Here is a 20,151-nt window from a genome sequence, read left to right on the forward strand (position 1 = left end):
TAATTAGTATCCTTTGTAATCCAAAGGCTTGTATGTGTTCCAAAATACAATCTCCTGATCAAAAACGCCCTCCTCAATCTGTAATTTTATTTTAAAACTGCTCCGTTCTCTCTCGGGACCTAGTGACTCCAAGGCAGAAAAGCAGTAAAGGCTAAGTGACTTGCCCAGTGTCTGAGGCCAGATTGGAACTGGGAAGACTAACTCCCCTGCCCATTTTTAGATCGAATCATCGAAAGTATAAACACCCCACTCACAACTGAGTGGGGGATGTCTGACCCACGAGTGCAATAGTGAGTGACAAATCAGAATTGACTGCAGTCAGAAGCAAAGCTTTAGCTGTAATTGGTAGATGTAAAAGTGGAGGAAGGCACAGGAAGTGATGCAAAATAAAGTGTCTTTAAAAAGGAGTTACAACTTCCTGTGGGGAGTTCTTCTGGAGTTGAGTTCGAGTTGGAGGCTGATGAAGAATCTGCTGACTGGACCTGAGATCCTACACTTGATGAGACTGTCCTTGAACTGGACTTTGGATTGACACATGGTGAGTGAAAGGTTGACTCCTTTCCTGGATTTTCTGGAGACTAGCCTCAGGAGAGACCTATCCTCTTGAGAGAGGCTCCCTACATCCCCAGGTCCTCGGCTACAAGGGCAGAGGTCTCTCTGGCTAAGGACTAAACTCCCCTGCCTATTTTTGAGCCAGGGGTCAGAGCAAGTACTTAGTGTGTAGGTTAGATACCTTACTCTATCCTCTCTGGCTTTCTTACTTTCACTTTTTCTATATTTTATAAATTATTAAAATAAATCTCTTTGGAATTAATTAAATTCCTGGCAACCCTATTCTTAGATAATCCAGTTCAATCTTTTATAAAAACCCCTCACATTTTCTACCCCTTTACAGAACCCAGGATCTCCCATCTCCAAGCCTAGCTCTCAATCCAGAGCTACCCAGTTTCACAATATTTATTGATTCTCTTGAAATACACAGGAGTTAGTAGAGACATTTGCCCTGTGAAAAGGGCCCTTCCCACTAGTGCCCATGCAGGATGGAGAGGAATAATTCTGTCCTGTTTGCAAAACTAGTCATATGAAGTACAACAGTCATATGAGTCACAACAGCAAAAAGGGCGAGAACTACCCACCTACCCCCTTTTCCCCTGTAAATGAATGCTTTCCTTCAAATCTGGCTTCAAAAACTTTCTAGCTGTGTGACCCTGGACAAGTCACTGGACTGGATTCTCCAGTGTTAAGGGTAAATTTTAGGGTTGAGACTGAATATATTATTTAATGGTTGCCAGGGATTTAAATTCTAAATTCCAATGAAATACTCAAGTCAGAATAGAATTTTATGGTGATTTATTTACAATAAAAGGAAGAAAATAAGAATGAGGGAGAAAGAGAAAAAAGGAAGAACTGCTCCAGCCTGGCCTGAGCTAGGGGGAGTTCAGAGGCTTCAGCCAAGGGGCCTTCCCAGAATATTAAATCTAGCTTGCCTTCCAGCCACAAGGCTTCCTCCAAGATGAGGGGCCTTCTTGTAGTCTGGTGCCTTCAGAAAGCCAGGGAAAGAGGATTCAGCCTTAACACTCACCACATGGTGGCCTAAAGGAAGCAGTCTCAGGTCTCCATGCTCAAGCCCTCCAAGTCAAGAACCACCACAAAAAGTTACAAAAGCCCCCCTCAAAGGAAGTGATGTAAAATATAAAGGCAGTTCTTTACATCACTTCCTGTGTCTCACATGTACCAATGCTGGCTTAAACTTGGCTTAGGACAGTTCAGGGGGTCAGTCAGTTGTTTCTGATTTGTCACTTGCTAGCACATGCGGGTCACCAACCATCCTCCCCTACAGTTAATCCTTAAGTGGGGGATTCCTCGTTGCTAGAATTCTAAAGACTAAGCAGGGTGGAGTAAATCTAAAATTCACACAAGCCCTTATTGCTCTTATGCTGTGGAACTGATATTTAGCATTGATTCTAAGACTGAAGGTATGGGTTAAAAAAAATTAATACTTCCTTTTATGTTTTAGTTTGTAAGTTTAGAAAACTATACAGGTCCAGATGAGATATCTGAAGTGACCAACCATAATAGCCAACCAAAAGCAGTTCTTTATAGTGACAGAAATAGCTAAATTAAACATGGCCACAGATGCTTTCTAGTTATATGGGCAAGTCACCTAACTCCAACTGCCCAGCCCTTGCCACTTTTTTGTCTTAGAAGTGATACTAAGACAGAAGGGGAAGGAAGGGAGGGAGGGAGAGGAAGAGAAGAAAGAGGGAAGGGAGGAAGGAAGGAAGGAAGGAAGGAAGGAAGGAAGGAAGGAAGGAAGGAAGGAAGGAAGGAAGGAAGGAAGGAAGGAAGGAAGGAAGGAAGGAAGGAAGGAAGGAAGGAAGGGAGGGAGGGAGGAAGGGAGGGAGGGAGGGAGGAAGGGAGGGAGGGAGGGAGGGAGGGAGGGAGGGAGGGAGGGAGGGAGGAAGTGAAATCATATCATCAGTGGAGGATACAGAAGGAACTAGGGCTTCTGGAGCTGCAGTCTGAATTCCTGAGGGCTACATTATGCTGTTTTCACTTGGGAAAAAAAAAAATTTCCCAGAACCCTCACTGGTGATCTAGGAAAAGTGCACAATTGATTTCTCTTGGCCTGTTTACACAACCATCATTCAGACCTCTTTGGATCTCTGAGTCCCTGGCTGCTGTCTTTGCAGTCACTGGATCTCCTTAACCTGGGGCTGGTCATCCTCTGAGGTGAGGTAACAAATAGGAGTATAGGGGGAAAATCTTTCTGGACTTAAATCTTTGTTAGTTTACTTCCCTGATTACAGTAATGCTTATATAGCAGATGTCTGCTCCAGTTAGAAAATACAAGGTAAAAAACTGGATAATCAAATATTTGGACTGGCAATCCATGGAAGGGGAGCACGTGATAACTGATTTAGAATGAGAGCACTGATGTGTGATTATAATCACATCTTCCACTGAAAATTCAGGAGCTCCGGCATCATTGTGATGAACACCAATGATCACTACAATGCACAAAAGATGGAAACTGCCCTTTAACAACAGAATTCTAATCAACAGAGTGCTGGATCAGAGTACACACCAGCACTTATTTCTGGGGTGAAATGATCTATTTCTGCCATGCTTTTTTTATGGAAAGCTGAACCCTGGGGCTGTGACCCGCTGGTCTCTTCCTCTGCTGATGCCATCCATACTCTCTCCTAAAGTCTGGGGATGGCAGAAAAGAGCACAAATCTGGGAGCCAAGGGAAGGGGGTTATTCCAACAGAGACCCCTCAGGCAAGTCGTTTCCCTCCCAGTACATAGCATTCCTCTCAACATTAATGCCAACAACTACTGTTCATTTCTGTGGAAGTAAGGTAAGCTATGCTCAAAGGTAACATGTTATCACTAGCTTCAAAGAAAGACCGCTCAGAGACCACCTCTTGTAAATGAATACTTTTTTAAAGGAAAATTAAACTCATAGTCCTTGGCTTAAAGTTCAATTCCAGAGCACCCAAGAAAATCTGGCAAAAAAGATTCACCTTCTGGACCACAGTCCTAGGAAACCGCCTCAGTTTGTGGGATTCCCAGGGGCTGCTTAGGTGGCACACTCACATCCACTTAATACAGATCGAGACACGTCAATGATTCAGTGGGGAAGACAAGAACCATTTTTTCCCTGCGACTTTCTTCAAAAATAGCAGGAAAGGCTTTGGAAGAGGAGTCAGGGAGGAAGAATGCCTCCATCATCAGTTCACCTGATTCTAGCTCAGAAATGACCTGCTATCACTTCTGCGCAATGACTGATTGGCCTTTCTTTAGGTGATGGACTATGGGGAGGGCTGTCCAGCCTCTCCATATCAGCAGAGAACCCAAGAGAACCACATGGGGGAGTGAGGTAGAGGGGAGAGACACCGCGACAGAGGGGCAACAACTGCCTGTCCCACTACAGGTCATAACAGCCAACAGTCGATCCATTTTAACTTCCAATGCAGAAATCTCTTGCTGGTGGCATGTTTGACAAAATTTCTTGCATGACAGTATTTTTCCAGCCAGGTGCAGAATCCTAACAGGCCAGTCCTCGCCGGGATAAACAGACGTTTCATCAATGCTCCCCGCCTCTCCATAAGACAGCTCCCATTCTGCTGCATGTCCCCGAGGTGGCTGATGACTCGAGATGACCCATACTCAGGACACTGGCTTGGGCAGGCCGTCGGGGCCCAGGAGCTGCCGCTGGGGCTCTTCCAGGACCTGAGGTCCGGGCCCCACCTGTATCAGGAGAGAAGTTAAAGGTGGGATTACATGGATATATGCAGACTTCACTTCTCTAGCCTTCTCCCTGGGACAGGCAGGGAGTTTTCAGCGGAGGAGGGGAAAAGTCATATGGGAGGGTCAAGTTGTCAACTCTTCCCTATTCCTTCTAGGCAGAAAGAGAGACTCTGGAGGCCCCTAGTGCAATGCAAAAAGGCAATTTTGGAATGCCAGACACTTGTCTTGGGTCCAGATTTCCAAATCTTTAGCCAATTTTCTTGGGAAGTTTCCCAGATTCGTGTGCCCAAGGCCCATATTTTACTGCCCCTTTCCAACAGCAGCCTCCCTGCCTCCTGTGATGGACAGGGAAGGCCATCATGTCATACACATCATGCAATTATGAACATGTGGATTATGGCTATAAGATCTGCAGAACCAACACTGGAAATGTCTGCTTATGGGAGACAGGAATTTGTACTTCCCCATAATTGTGACCACAGCATGGCCAATGACTGTTTGGTAGAGGCCAAGGAAGGGAGAATGGCCTACAGCCCTGAGGTGGGGGAGGGAATCCATGCCTAAAGAATGGGGCCCTTTGAAGGTGCACTTAATAAATGGGGTGACTGTTGTGAGAAGGGGGATATGACTCTATCCTGACCTCCAGGGCCTCCCTAGGGGGCTGAAAAAGCACTCTAAGGCATTACCTGAGTAGTGATGATGTATCTGATTCCTCCAGGGAATGGCTCCATGGGCAAAGCAGATTTTACTTCTTCTGAGAGCTCAACAGGCTCTACGGGCAACCCCTTCAGGAACCTGGGAGGAAAATGACCAGAATACACCCCATCTCTCTAGGGTGGGTGGCCCCAAGACAGCATGGGCAAAGTGGGGCCAGGAAAAAGAAGGGCTTTCCAACCCCCCCCCCCCACCCCAGCCCATCACCCCCATTCATCTTAGTGCCATGGGATCTTTTCAGCCCTTTTCCCTTAGTTTCAAGGGTTTTCACGGCCAATTAATTCACCATCTAGTGAGAGGCAGTTGGTGCCCTGCACCTCCTAGGTTGGCTCCCTGACCCAGACTCTATTGCTGGGACCATACTGGGAAGGCAGAAGCTCCCAGAGACGGAGCTCCACTGACACAACCTTCAAAACTCTGCAGTGCGTTTTTAAAAAGTTAGTGCCTTCTATCCCAAATGCTTTCATTATTATTCATATGACATTGTCGTATAAACCTGGGCCATGAGGCTGCACCACGCATCGTTTGCCTCTCCCTCCAAGTACACAACAAATCCAAGAGGTTCATATCAAAGCTTTTCCTTTATTTCCTGAGGCACTGGGTCCATGTCTCCCACCAACCCCATATACAGAGGACGGTAAGGAGATGTGAAGAGAAAAGCCAGGAAGAGACAAACTAGCCAGGGCCTGGAGCAACGCCAGAGGAGCCTCCTTCACCAGATCATCATCCTTCATCTCCTTTACTCCATCAAGAAAGTCTGAGACAATCTTCCCAACTCCTAACTCTACCTTCCCAGTCAGAATTTGGCCATCCGGGTCTTTAGAGATATCCTTCTTTGGGGGTCTGAATGGCGAGACCCTTCGCCTGCTTTTCCCTTACTCCGAGGCTATCCCAGACCAGCTTCCAGCTAGGCTGGCACCCTCCTCCCACTCTGCTGTCGCTGCTAGACTTCCCTAACTGGAGTCCTGGGCAAGCGGCATACTGGCTCTCCTCTCTGGAAGGCCAGCTGGCTTCAGGAGGTGGCAGCAGCAGGTGGGGAAACAGGACCCCAGGCTGGGATGCCCACTTCCTATTACAAGCCTCCTGGGGGGCCAGAGATGCTGAACTCTGAGGATGCCACCCATCACCATTAGAGAAGAGTTCCCATGGTCCCAATATCACCATCCTCATCTCAACAGCCAGTTAAAGTGGGGAGCAGACTCGAGAGATTTTCAGTTTAATCTCTTGCATGAAGCAAACGATTTCTCTTTCCTGGTACCTCAACAAATACATACTCTGTAAGCCAGTCAACAAGGGAAAGAGAAAACATAAGGGAATGAGTTATGTCACTCACTTGTCTCCATTCATCTCTGGAGGGAAGACTTGTTTTATGACAGCCACAAATTCATCCACTGTTTCCTCCAGGGTAAAGATGACGGCGTTGGGCCCAGCATCAAAGGTGTACGCCACCTGAAAGGCAGGACAGCTAACACGGATGTGCCACACTTGGCCCTCTGCTGCCAGGCTGCCAGCGAGCGGAAGTAACTCTGGGGTCCCCAGAGCTTCATAGTTCAAAGAACCAGAGGCCCCTCGGGCCACGGATAGAGCAAAGAGCTCTCCATTTGCCTCTCAGATCAAACAATATCTCACTAAAAGGCCGAGGTGGGACAGTAAAAAGACTCTAGATCCCTGTGCTTTAGAGCTGGAAGGGCTTAGAACTCGCTCCCTTTAGTAGGCAGGAAGAAGGTAGGTTCACAGAAGCCTGGCAATGGGCACGTTCTCTGGTCCTGCCACAATCTCAACCCCCTCGTCTCCCTACAGCCTTCCCCAGGAGCTGTGAATCCCAGCCAGGGTTCTATGGCACTGGCCAAACTCGAATAGAAACAGATGCCCGTGGATGGCCCTGCGGGTCACAGACTGCCTTAGAAAACCATAAATGCACATTCTTGAGGAGTTTAGCTGCGAGTTAGTGCCTCTCCTCCCCAAGAACAGAAGGGCTCTGGTGTCAGGTATTACTGTCCTTCTCTCAGGCACATCTGCCTTACCTTGGTCTTGCCATAGTAGGCATTGAAGCAGTGGACCAGGCTGATGATCTGCCGAGACGTATCATTGAGGTAACAAATCGGAGGGAAAGTGTCCAGGCAAGTGGCATGGAACTGGTTGCTGTCCTTCATGGTCAGCTGGCCAAAGGCCTCAAAGTCCCGCTCCTTGATGCACCGCGCCATCTCTGCCATCCTACCTGGCACCACAGACTCAGCCCGGAACTGCAAAGCGATTAGCCAATTTTCAGAAATGATCCAACTATCAAGGGCGAGGACAGAGGGCAGGAGGATGGGGGTGTGTCCAGAAGTCTGCAGGTGAGGGGAGAAGAGCCTGTAGAGTTCTACAAGCACAACTCTGGCAAGGCCTGGCTCCCCACCGTATGATGCAGGCGGGCCACCAGCAGCCCCCTCCCACCCCATCTCCCCAAGGACCACGGAGCTGAGCCTTACTTTGAGCAGAGAGCTGGTTTCTACACTGGTCTGCATTCCAGATGTGCTGCTCACTGGCTTTCTTTCAGCACTGACCTAACACAAGAAAGAATATGAACACACCTGATGCACTCCCTAAACTGACCCCTTGGGCCAGACCACCCTGTTAAGTAACGAGCATGGTGCTAAGGGCAGAATACATAAGGCCTGGCTGCCTTCTAGGGGCTCATCTTCAAGACTAACACAGATGCAACAGCCATATACAATACAAGACATAGTCTAAGACAGTGGTACAACGGGCGTCCCAGGCCCCATGTGCCACAAACTGTGCGCCTCAGCCTTTGGTCTTCAAAGCCACATGAGGGTACATCAATAGATGATAATGCACAAAGACAATCGTCATTCTCGGTCACCGAGAGACTACCACTAACTAACAAGGGGCACTAGGTATCACAGTGGATGGAACACCAGGCCTAGAGAAAGGAGGTCCAGGGTTCAAATCTGGCCTCAGACACTTCCTCACTATGTGACCCTGGGCAAGTCACTTAACCCTGACTGCCTAGCCTTTGCCTCTCTTCTGTCTTGGAACCAATAGTAGGTATTGGTTTGTGTGGCATACAAAGAAGGTGGTACAAACTTAGACAAGCTAGAGGAGATGGGCTGAAAGAGGGTCAGGGTCGTCAGGCAGGGCCTGAGGTCTTAGAAGAATGGGGGTTCTGAGAAATACTCTGGGGAGAATAAGATCTGGCCATGAGTGAATGAGCAGGGAAGCCATCCTGGCAGAAACAGAAGGTCAGTGGGTTCTTCCTCTTCATTCCCCCGAGGCTGCACCAGCCAAACTACCTAGAACCAGGCGCCTTCCACACTGCGGACCCTCGGAATTGGAGCTGTCGTCTCTAGGGTCTATTCCCAAAGCCTGGCTCCCCGGGTGGGAAAACTTATTGGAGGAGCTTCGATCCACGGGTGCCCAGGGCCCACTCACCACAAGAACGAGGACCCTGAGCTCCGGCCAGTGCGACTCTGGGGCGACCTGCTGGGCGATGCTGTCCTTCCCATCAGGCCTTTCTCCCATGTGCCACTGCACAAAGCCGCCAAACATGCTTCGACAAGCACTGCCCGAGCCTTGCCGAGCCACCTCGGAGAGCTCACTCTCTACCCCGTAGAGCTGGGCCAGAGTGTAGACTGTAGAGAAAGGAAGGGAGAAAAGAATGGAGATGATACACAGGATAGAAAATGGAAGGTGGCCACAGCTGCTGGGATCACAATCAGAGATGAAATCAGTCTCTCCAAGCAGGTAGGGATTTTATTTGTGAATTATACTCTCCAAAACCCTCCCATGAGGGTGGTTCAGAAAGCAACAGAATCTGTGATGACAAAATAACCAGGTGCCTGCTCAGCTCCCCTCACAGAAGGCCCCTCCCCTACAGGGAGTCCCTGGCCCTGCCTGGTTCAGAGACATGGCTATAGACCTACAAAGAGGGCCCAGTTCTAACACTACTCACCAAGGCAGGCATACCCTGCGGCTGAGGAGGCCAGGCCCGCTGCAGTGGGGAAGTCATTCACTGAGGCGATGTGCACCTTGTAGGAAAGAGGAACCAAATCCCCATCACTCCCACTCCTCCGTTTACGGGCCAGGCGGCGGACTATGGGGAAACAGAGAGAAAGGACCAAAGGCCCAGGGGCCCAGGTGGGTTAGCCTTTCTGTTACAACCCCTGAGATGGCCTTCCATTGTAGCCTCAGAGCACCTTCTCAATGAGGGGATGGGAAAAAGAGGGAGAGAATTTAAAACTCAATATTTTATTTTTTAAAATCCTTACCATCTGTCTTAGAATCGATAGTAAGTATTGACTCCAAGGCAGAAAATCAGTAAGGGCTAGGCAATGGAGGATTGATTTGCCCAAAGTTTCCCATCTCCAGGCCTGGCTCTCTAGCCACAGAGCTATCTATCTGCCCTGGAACTCAAAATTAAAAAAAAAATGTTAAAAATTGTTTTGACATATAATCAGAAATTTTTTTTTTAATTTTAATTAGATTTTATTTTATTTTTAAAAATTTTCCCATTATTATGTGATTCTTGTTGTCTCCCTCCCCTCTTCCCCTGACATCCCCTCCTGGAGCTACAAGCAATTCCACTGGGTTATACATATATTATCACTCAAAACCTATTTCCTTATTCATTTTTGTAATAATCTTTTAAAAACAAAACCTCTTATCATAAAACCATATAACAATGAATGTTTGGAAATGACCAAATAAAATAATGTTAAAAAAAACCATATAAATAAGTGATAAATCATATGTTTTCTTCTGGATTTCTACTCCCACAGTTCTTTCTCTAGATGTACATAGCATTCTTTCTCATAAGTCCCTCAGAATTGTCCTGGATCCATTACATTGCTTTTAGTAGCAGAGACTATTATATTTGATCATCCCACAATGTTTCAGTTCTGTGTATGATGTTCTCCTGGTTCTGCTTATTTCACTCTGCATCAGTTCATGTAGGTCTTTCCAGTTCTTTTTTAAATCATCCTATTCAACATTCTTTATAGCATGATAGTATTCCATCACCATCATATACCACAATTTGTGCAGCCATTCCCCAATCGAGGGACATCCCCTCATTTTCCAATTTTTTGCCACTACAAAAAGCGCAGTGCTAAACATTTTTGTACATACAGAACCTTTCCCATTCTTTTTTATCCCTTTGGGATACAAACCCAGCAGTGCTATGGGTGGATCAAAGGGCACGCATTCTTTTAAAGTCTTTTGGGCATAATTCCAAATGTCTTACAGAATGGTTGGATCAATCACAACTCCACCAGCAATGCATTTTTGCCCCATCCCCTCCAACATTTATTATAGCCCTTTCTGCTAGATGTAAGGTGGTACCTCAGAGTTGTTTTGATTTGCATTTCTCTAATCAGGAGGGATGTAGAACATAAAATTTCTTTTAAAAGAAAAAAACTGGAAACTAATGGGCATCCATCCATCAATTAGGGAAAAGCCAGATAAGCCTTGGCATATTAATATAATGGATATTACTTCACAGTAAGAAATGGCAAAAAAGAGATGGTTTCAGAGAAATCTGGTTAGATTTGTATGAACTAATGAAGAGTTAAGTGAGCAGAACCAGGAGAATAATTTATATGATAACCCTAACAGCATAAAGAAAGACCTAAATAAGGACTCTAATCAATACAATGAGCAATCATTGGACCAAATCTGTACCAATTGGGATTTTAAAGGACCAAAGAAAGTATGCTACTCATCTTCTAAGAGAGGCAATAGGTTCAAGGTGCAAAACGAGACACATTTTCAGACACAGTCAATGCAGGAATTCTTCAGACTGCTGAACTGTTTTAAGAATTGGGTTTTCTTTTCTTTCTTTTTTTTGGGGGGGAGGGTGGGAAGGAGGAGGTAGAAGGGAAATGTGGGCTAGTAATAGTAGTTAGTAGTGGTAGTCTCTCAGTGATTGAGAATGACTATTGTCTTTGTTCATTATCATCTATTGATGTATCCTCATGTGGCTTTGCAGTCCAAAGGCTGAGGCGCACAGTTTGTGGCACATGGGGCATGGGACGCCTGTTGTTACGGGAGGTGCAGTTGTGGCCTGGTGTCGGCGTTCACGCGCAGCGGCAAGATGTCGACGTCGCTCATCTTCAAAGGTGGTGGTGGCATGGTTAATGTGGGTTCGCCAGCTGCTTCTGTCAGAGGCAGCAAGTTCTAGTTGCTTTGGTATCATGCCAGCCCACTTCAAGTTTGATTTTAGCTGATCCTTGAATCTTTTCTTTGGTTGGCCTTGTTTCCTGAATCCAGCTGACAGTTCACCATAGAATACCTGTCTTGGTATTCGCTGTGGGTCCATGCGGATGACGTGTCCAGACCATCGTAGCTGGGTTTTGAGGACCATTACTTCAATGCTGGTGGAGTTGGCTCTGTCAAGGACTTCCTGTTTGGTGATTTGGTCCTGCCATCAGATCCTCATGATTGACCGGAGGGAGTGTTGGTGGAATTGCTCCAGCTGTTTCATGTGCTTCTGGTACAGTGTCCATGCCTCACAACCGTACAGGAGCGAGCTGAGGACCACTGCGTTGTACACTTTGAGCTTCGTCGCAGTGCTTACACCTCTGTGTTGGAGGACTTTGGAGCGCAGCCGCCCGAGTGCCTGACTGGCCTTTTGGATCCTGGCATTAATCTCGTGGTCTAGGGACCCATCGTTGGTGATGGTGCTGCCCAGGTACTTGAAAATGTTGACGTTAGAAAGCTGCGTGCCGTCGATTATAATGCACGGCTGGTTAGTTGGCCTCCCTGGTGCAGGTTGGAACAGCACCTCTGTTTTGCTGAGGCTGATAGTGAGGCCAAACAGTTTTGTTGCGGTAGAGAACCTGTCCACAATGGTTTGAAGATGATTTTCTTGGTGGGCCATGAGAGCACAGTCATCTGCGAAGAGAGCTTCCAGGATGAGTCTCTCTGTGGTCTTTGTTTTTGCAGTCAGGTGGCGAAGGTCGAATAGTGAGCCATCCAGTCGGTATTTGATGTAGACGCCCAGGTCTAGATCCATCACAGCATGTCGTAATACTTGGGTGAAAAATAGGTTGAATAGTACCGGAGCGAGGACACAGCCTTGTTTCATGCCATAGGAGATGTTGAAGCGATCGGAAGTCTCTCCACCAGATAGGACTTCCCCTGTCATGTTCACATGAAAGAGCTGGATCAGTTTGACGAATTTTGCTGGGCAACCGAGCTTGCTGAGGATCACCCACAATGCGTCCCTGTTCACTGTGTCGACCACCTTTGTCAGGTCTATGAAGACAATGTAGAGACTCAGGTTCTGCTTAAGGCATTTTTCCTGCATTTGCCTCACCGTGAAGACCATGTCGATGGTGCTGCGATCTGGTCGGAAGCCACATTGTGATTCAGGCAGGTTCTGCTCTGAAACAGATGACAGGAGTCTGTTGAGTATAACACGGGCGAGGATCTTTCCAGCAGTGAAGAGTAGTGAGATGCCTCTGTAGTTGTCACAGGCTGCTCGTGAGCCTTTGTTCTTGTATAGGGCTACGATGGAGGCATCTCTGAGTTCTGGGGGCATGTCTTCCTTTTCCCATATGCTGGTCAGCACTATGTGGAATGCCTGGAGCGCCTTTCCATTTAAGGCCTTGTACACCTCAGTTGGGACCCCGTCTTTACTGGATGCCTTGCCTGCACTCATTTGTTTAATGGCTTTTTGGACTTCCTCTATTGAAGGAGGGACGTCAAGTTGTTCAATGGTGCGGTTTTGGGGGATCTGGTCAAGGGCGCTTTGGTCGACTGAAGAGGGTCAGTTGAGAAGCTGACTGAAGTGTTCTTTCCACCTGTTGCTGATGCCTTTTTTTATCTTTTATGAGAGTGTCACCGTCAGAGGATAGCAAGGGAGTGGTGGTGGGTTTTAATGGCCCATAGACAGTCTTGAGGGCACTGAAAATTTGTAGTTTTTTGTATCAGCGAACCACTGGATTTCTTCTGCCTTTTTTTCCCACCATAGGTCTTGCATCTTCCTGATCTCACGCTGCGCTATGGCTTGGAGTGACTTGAATCTGTCCTTTTTAGGAGCAGAGTTTGGGTTATTTTGCCACTCCATAAAGGCTTTGTTCTTTTTGCTCAATAGGTCTTCAATAGCAGTGTTGTTCAATAGCAGTCCTGGTGGTTGCGTTGTTTGGGGCCTAGGACTGCCTTTGATGTTTCCTTCATTGCGTCTCTGAACTGGTTCCATTTCTCGGTTGAGCTTCCAGTGAGTGGTCCCTTGGCAGACAGCTTGTCATCCAGGCAGGACTGGAATGTTTGCAAATAAGATGGATCTCTAAGATGACTCACGTTGTAAAATGCACGAACTGTCTGAGCGCGTTTTGGATGGTGAGGCGCAATGCGCATTTGAAGAGTGCTCTAACCAATCGGTGGTCTGTCCAGCATTCAGTTCCTCTCATGGCTCTGGCGATCTTTACATCCTGGATGTCTCCCCGGCATACAATGATGTAGTCAATGAGATGCCACTGTTTTGATCGTGGGTGCATCCACGTTGTTTTATATTTGTTCGCCATTCTGAACACAGTGTTCGCGATGGTGAGTTCGAACTCTGAGCATTTGCTGAATAGCAGTAGGCCATTGTTGTTCATTTTGCCCACGCCGTGTTTGCCAAGCACTCCTTTCCATCTTTCATGGTCCTGGCCAACGTGGGCGTTGAAGTCTCCCAGTAGTATCAGCTTGTCATTTGTGGGCACTGAGTGCAGGACGGCACTCAGGTCAGAGTAGAACTGCTTGATGGTCTCCTCTGTGCTGGTCAGTGTTGGGGCATATGCGCTGATGATTGTGGCATACTGGTTTTTGCTGAGAGGTAAACTGATCTTCATGAGCCTCTCGCTGATGCCCACAGGCAAGTCTGGCAGCTGTTTGAGCAAACTGGTCTTGATGGCTAGGCCAACACTGTGGATTCTGTCTTCATCTGAGGCTCTACCTTTCCAGAAGAAGGTGTATCCAGTGGTGGGTTCGCTAAGTGATCCCTCTTCTGGTAAGCATGTTTCGCTTAAGGCTGCGCTGTCGATGTTATATTGCGCCAGTTCTTTACCGATTAGAGCTGTTCTTTTCTCAGGCCTTGGGATATTCTCTCTATCAAGTAATGTTCTGATGTTCCATGCTCCTAGTAGGAGTTTCTTTGTATTTTTTCTTTGATTTCGACCGCTTAAAGGGATGACCCGCCAGCTGCGGTGTGCTGACAGGATGTTTGTAGGGCAGGCAATGTTTGGGACACCTTTTCTAGTCCCCTCCCTTGATTAGGGTGAGCAGTGCTGTCCTAGAGAGGGCTGTTCAGTCACCCAGGATGCTGCCGAACGTCCCTGCTGCCCACAGGGCCGAGCAACCACTGGTCCGTGGGCCGCCTACATGCAGGTTCGTGACTACAACTGCCAGTGGTCACCTCCACCTGTTGCGTTGCCACTCCCCCATCGCCGCAGGTCTTGAAGAGGGTGGACAGGGTCAGAATAGATGAGTGTGCACAAAGATACTTGTGTGTGAAAGGGGTGTATGGGGTGCTCAGGGAGGGGTAGTATCTCTGGTATGGAGGGCTTGTCGTGCCTTCCTAGGGCAGCTCTCCAGCCTCTGACCCCCACCTGGCACCCAGCTCTCACTTGTGGCTCCTAGTAGCTGCTAGCATGTGGCAGCAGCCACACCCTGGGCAACAGCTTCGACAGGCCGGCTAAACCTTGTGAGGGTAGCCATTGGGTCATCGACCCCTGGTGAACCAGGGCTTTGCTCACCCAGCATGTGAAGACTGCTTCGGCTGAACAGACGGAAGAAACCAATAAAAAGGTTCAACAGCTGAGAGGGCGACGCAGCAAAGCACTGTGGAGTGCTTAGGGTGTGTTGGAGCACAAAGGATGACATGGCCATCCAATGCAGCTGAGGAAGTCTCCAGACATAACAATTTTTCGTGCCACTGGACCCAGGCTTCCAACGCCGAGAGAGTGGGACTGTCTCTGTGCATCGGCTTTTCCAGTAATAGTGATGCCAAGAAAAAAAAAGGCTCATGTATACATTTTTTAAATTCACAAAATTTGACCAAACAGACAAAAAGGATAGCTTTGAAAATTACATGTTGAATTGATCATATACTTAAAAGGAAAAGCAAGTTACATGCAATAGAGATCCTCAGTTACATGTACAATCCTCTTTTTCTGTTCCACTTTATATATGAAGATGATCATTTAGGGATATTTGTTAACTTTAAAATAATAAAAAACCATAAACAAACAAAAGCCACCACTTTCCCATGCCTATGGCTCTCTAGCTTCCAATTAATCATTATACAACAGAGTAGAGGTCAGAGAAATAAGTGGGAAAAGTGGTGCTGAAGGTATCCCAAATAGGGCTCAGGATTACTCACTAACTCTTCTGTCACCTTACTTTAAGGGAGCTGGGTAGATGAAAAACATCATCAATCTCTGAGAAGCTGAAATTCTAATCTCTTTCCATTAGAAAATCTAGGTTCAGTACTACTCCCATCCCAACTGAAAACTATGAAAGAAGAGCCTGGGGCCAAAGGAACCAGCTCTTGATCTCAAGTACTTACTCTCTCGAAGGCAGGACTGTAATCGATGGTGCCCCACATCCTCTTCCTTGCCATTCAGCCAGATTCGGTCCTCTTTGAAGTCCCGACTGATGGCTGCTGTGGTGGTGGTTTTTAACTAGGAAAGAAATATCAGGATTACCTCAGCCTTCAGGAAATAACAAGGAATTTCTAGAATAGTAGTATTAATTAGAATTTCTACATGGCAGTATTAATTAGAACTGGACTCACTTTCCATATATCCAAGTCCATTTTAATACCTATTACTACCTATAATCTACTTTTTAACCTTTCAGGGAGCCAGAAGTTATCCTTATTTCACTTTTTTCAGATAAGAGGTATTCTCCTCCTTACCCAAGTTCAATAAGTATTTATTAAGCCCCTACTACATTCAAGGAAGGCACTGTGCCAGGTGTTAATGATACAAAGATAGTAAATGTTTCAGTCCTCAAAAGGCTTACATTCTACCAGCCCTGGCACATACTCAAAATAGGTCTGTGATCTCATTTAGGAATGAGACAGTGGAGCTTAGGGGATAAAAGGCCAGCCTTAAAGCCAGGAAAACCCAGGTTTGAGTCCAACCTCTGACACATACTGGCTGTGTGACCCTAGACAAATTACTCAACTTCTGACAACAATAGGCAATTCTGTAAGACGAAGGTCAGCTAGCATTGGGAGAGAACATTGCTTCAGCCAGAGAGTACCTTGTGCCAGTGAATCACAGGTCTAGTACAAAAGACTATTTTATAAATCAGGAAACAGTAGAAAGCAGAGAAACTGACCTGCCTGGGGTTGAAGGGTAGGTGGTAGAGATGCTGGTAGGTCTAATAGTTCCACCTGCTAGGCTGGGGATCCAGGACAAATGGTCAGAGTCCCTTATTTTTTAGGGGGAATTTGGGGCAGAAAGGAGTCCTTTGGGAGGGATCAAAACTCTCAAAATCTTCTAGTGGAAAGCAGATGGCATGTGTCAGCCACATACAAAACATTACTGTTCCCTGCTACTTCTTTTCTTCCCAGCCTCTACATGCAAAATCTTCTAATTAATACATAGTAGATGGAATAGGAGTGAGGAGGAGAAGGTAGCTCAGTGGATAGGGCCAGGCCTGGAGGTAGGAGGCCCTGGGTTCAAATCTGGCCTCAGATACTTCCTAGCTAGACAAGTCACTTAAACCCCACTGTCTAACCCTTCCATTCTTCCACTTTGGAACTGATATACTGTGTTATTTCTAAGGTAGAAGGGTTTAAAAAAAATACATAGCAGATAGACTTATGTGGGCTCTCAGCTCCTAGATAGGGGAGAGTTAGCTTACATGCTTTGTACATACCTGATTTTGGTGCAGAGTGACACTCAGTGAGGAATTGATGGGCAAAATCAGCTTCTCATCACGTTTCCCCCCTGGAAGATCAAGCGATCAGCACCTTGCATGCAAGCACTGAGGTTACCCTAGGAGGCAGTCTAGTCTTCTACTGCTTTAAAAGAGGATTCTGCTCCAGGCAAGTCAATCTCCTCCAGGCCACACCCACTCACATCCAGCTACTGGGTTCAGGGGTTCCTAGGCCTGCAGCTTCCCCTTTGGTTTATGTAAGTCTTTCAAACCCCAGCTCAAGTCCCACCTTTTTGAGAAAGTTTTCTCTAACTATTTATTCCTTGCTGACCTATCCTCAAATGAGTGATCATACTTCATCTTCAACATGTGCTAATTTACCTGCCTGTTACCTTAACTTTGGGCAGCTAGGTGGCATAATAGATAGGGAACTGGGCTTGGAATCAGGAAAACTCCCTCTCTGAGTTCAAATCTGGTCTCTGACACTACTAGCTGTGTGACCCTGGGAAAGTCAACTAAACTCATTTGCCTCAATTTCCTCATCTGTAACATGAGCTGGAGGAGAAGGAGAAGGAAATGGTAAACCACTCAAGTATCTTTGCCAAGAAAACCATAAATAGGATCATGAAGAGACAGACACAAGTGAACAACAACAAATACTGTTGCCTCAGTGAAAAAGGTCTTTTCCTACTCCCATCCCCTCCTACCTCACTGGCTACACCTCCCCCTCCCATTACCAAACCTTTAAAGGACCTGAACAAAACATACTGAAGCCAGACTACTGGCCTCTGCTGTGTCCATTCCTGCCATGATTTCAGCAGTGTGAGTACTTTCTCCATTGATGCTTAATGGACTATATATAATTCACATGTGAAATAGTCAAAACAACTGATAGCCAAGCTCCAGGTGATGTATCTCTACAGACTTGGCAACAGATACACAGACTGCCATGAGACCTTACTAAAAGCCTGCTCAAAGACAGTCAATAGTAAGGGCAGGTACTCAAACAGCATCTACTATGTGCTAGGTACTATACGAAGTGCTTTATAAATATTATCTTCTTTGATCCTCACAACAACCCTCCAAAATAGGTGCTGTTATTGCCTCATTTTTACAGTTGAGGAAACTGTAGCAAACAGAGATTAAGTGACTGTCCAGGGTCAGAGGGCTGGTGCATGTCTAAGGATAAATTTGAACTTGGGACCCCTTGACTCCAGTCCCAGTGCTCTACTACACCACCAGCTGTCCTCAGTTTGGAATTTTCTCCTTCTTCATCTTTGCCTCCTGCCTTCCTTGGCTTTCCTTCGAGGCCCAAGCAAAAGCCCACCCTCGATGGGAAGCCTTTCCCCAACCCTTTTAATTCTAGAGTTCTCAGCCTCTGTTAATTCTTGACCAGTTTATCCAGCCTAGCTTTTTTTGTCCATACAAAAAAGCTCCTCCAGACAAAAATGCTGTCTCCTCCATTAGACTGTGAGCCTCTTGAGAGTAGGGACTGCCCTTTGCCTTTCTTGGTATACCAGCTGCTTATATCACAGGGCCTGGCACATAGTTTGCACTTGGGCAGCTGTTAAGGGATTAAGAGGTAACTAGGTGACTCATTGGATATAGAGCCAGGCCTGAAGATAGGAGGTCCTGGGTTCACACACTTCCTAGCTGTGTGACCTTAAGTAAATCAACTTAATCCAAACTGCCTTGCCCTTACTGCTCTTCTGCCTTAGAGAATGAATACTTAGTATCTATTCTAAGAGAGGTGGTGAAGATTTTTTGAAAATTGATATTAGGACAGAAAGTAAATGTTTTTTAAAAAAAATGAAGGAGTTGGGCTAGACCAAGGGTTCTTAGCTTCTGAGTTTATCATGGACCCTTGACAGTCAGCTAAAGTCTATGTACCCCTTCTCTGGATGTTTTTAAGGGTATCTTTTATTTATTTAAAATATAATATTTGGGGGCAACTAGGTGGCTCAGTGGATAGAGCCAGGCCTAGAGATGGGAGGCCCTGGGTTCAAATGTGGCCTCAGGCACTTTCTAGCTGTGTGACCCTGGGCAAGTCATTTAACCCCAACAAGCCAAGCCCTTACTGCCTTCTGCCTCAGAGCCAATACACAGTACAGATTTTAAGACAGAAGGTAAGGGTTTAAAAACAAAACAAAAATAAATAAAATATAACATAATTAACGTATTACTCATACAAATCCTGTTTTGGATACATAGAATTATGCTGTTACTGACATGCTATTTCATATTAACCTCATTTTAATCAAGCATTAATATTTTAACACGATGCCATTTCCTTTCCCCTTCACAGAACCCAGATCTCAGGCCACAAGGCCCCAGCCTGGACGTTTTCTAGGTTCCTCCTAGCTCCAAAGCCCATCACCTGGGCAGGTCCAAACAACTCCGGAACCCGAAGCTCTGCGCTCAGCGCTTCGGGGGGAACGTTTCCTTGTGACTCCCCCTCCCTGTCTCCAGCACCTGTCCTCACTCACAGTATTTGATGACCGCGATGTTGGTGGGGGCGGTACAAGTGACGGAGACGAGCGGTTTCTCGGCAGCCATGACCAAAACCGAACCTTGAACCCCGAACTTCGGACGACGGACTAGGAACAACTAACTCCCAGGCGGAGCCACCCGCTCATGCCCGAGGTCTAAAAGACTTGGAGAGGCCCACACACCTCGTGAGCTCCGCCCCCTTCCTCACGCGCTCCGATGCCATTGGTCGCCTCGGCAGCAGCTGCTTATGCAATGGCCAATCATATGAGGGACAGGCCCACGTCGGATTCTCGCAGCCAATGAGCTCGGATCGAAAGGTAGACCTCGGGAGCCTCGCCGGCCCCCTGAGGCGGGCAAGTTGCTCTGGTTCGAGGAGGCGGGAGCAGGCACCGAAAGACAGATGACCTCAAGGTGGGCGGGGCGCTGGGCTCGCGACATCATTGCGCATGGGCATGGCGGAAGCATCATTAAATTGGGTCTGGTCAGTATGCACCTGGTTTTAAACAGAAATTACCGCGGAGTTTCGTTACCTTTATTGATGTGACCTGTCCTGGATAGCCCATTTTCTTTTTTTAAGTTCTTAGTGAGTGAAACTTAAACCCAATCTTTTGGCTACTGTAATACCAATAATATTGCGCCCCCAAATACAAGTAGGGGTCGATCAATCAATATTAAGCGTCCTCTGGGTTAAGTGCTGGGGATACAAAAGGAGGTAAAAGGGGGCACTATGTGGCTCAGTGGATTCAGAGCCAATCCTACAGATGGGAGATTCTGGGTTCAAATGTGATCTCAGACGCTTATTGTATCAACCTAGACAAGT

General features: G+C 46.8%; 1 protein-coding gene across 2 annotated transcripts; it reads right to left on the reverse strand.

Annotated features, from left to right (window-relative positions):
* Positions 1-3,430: 3,430 nt before the first annotated feature.
* MVD (mevalonate diphosphate decarboxylase) lies at positions 3,431-19,537 on the reverse strand. Of its 2 annotated transcripts, none has more exons than XM_056810796.1 (10): positions 19,328-19,537; positions 16,842-16,912; positions 15,520-15,634; positions 8,923-9,063; positions 8,403-8,602; positions 7,442-7,516; positions 6,995-7,300; positions 6,304-6,419; positions 4,943-5,051; positions 3,431-4,256 (listed from the first exon to the last, which is right to left on the reverse strand). In XM_056810796.1, exons 1-10 carry the CDS (start codon positions 19,395-19,397, stop codon positions 4,176-4,178), a joined length of 1,284 nt encoding a protein of 427 aa, XP_056666774.1. In that variant the 5' UTR covers positions 19,398-19,537; the 3' UTR covers positions 3,431-4,175. The 2 variants fall into 2 exon arrangements, with proteins under 2 accessions (XP_056666774.1, XP_001376834.1); XM_001376797.4 differs by having other exon boundaries at positions 6,995-7,213; positions 19,328-19,535.
* Positions 19,538-20,151: the final 614 nt, after the last annotated feature.

The sequence above is a fragment of the Monodelphis domestica genome, chromosome 1, assembly GCF_027887165.1.
Source record: "Monodelphis domestica isolate mMonDom1 chromosome 1, mMonDom1.pri, whole genome shotgun sequence".
Classification (NCBI taxonomy): Eukaryota; Metazoa; Chordata; class Mammalia; order Didelphimorphia; family Didelphidae; genus Monodelphis; species Monodelphis domestica.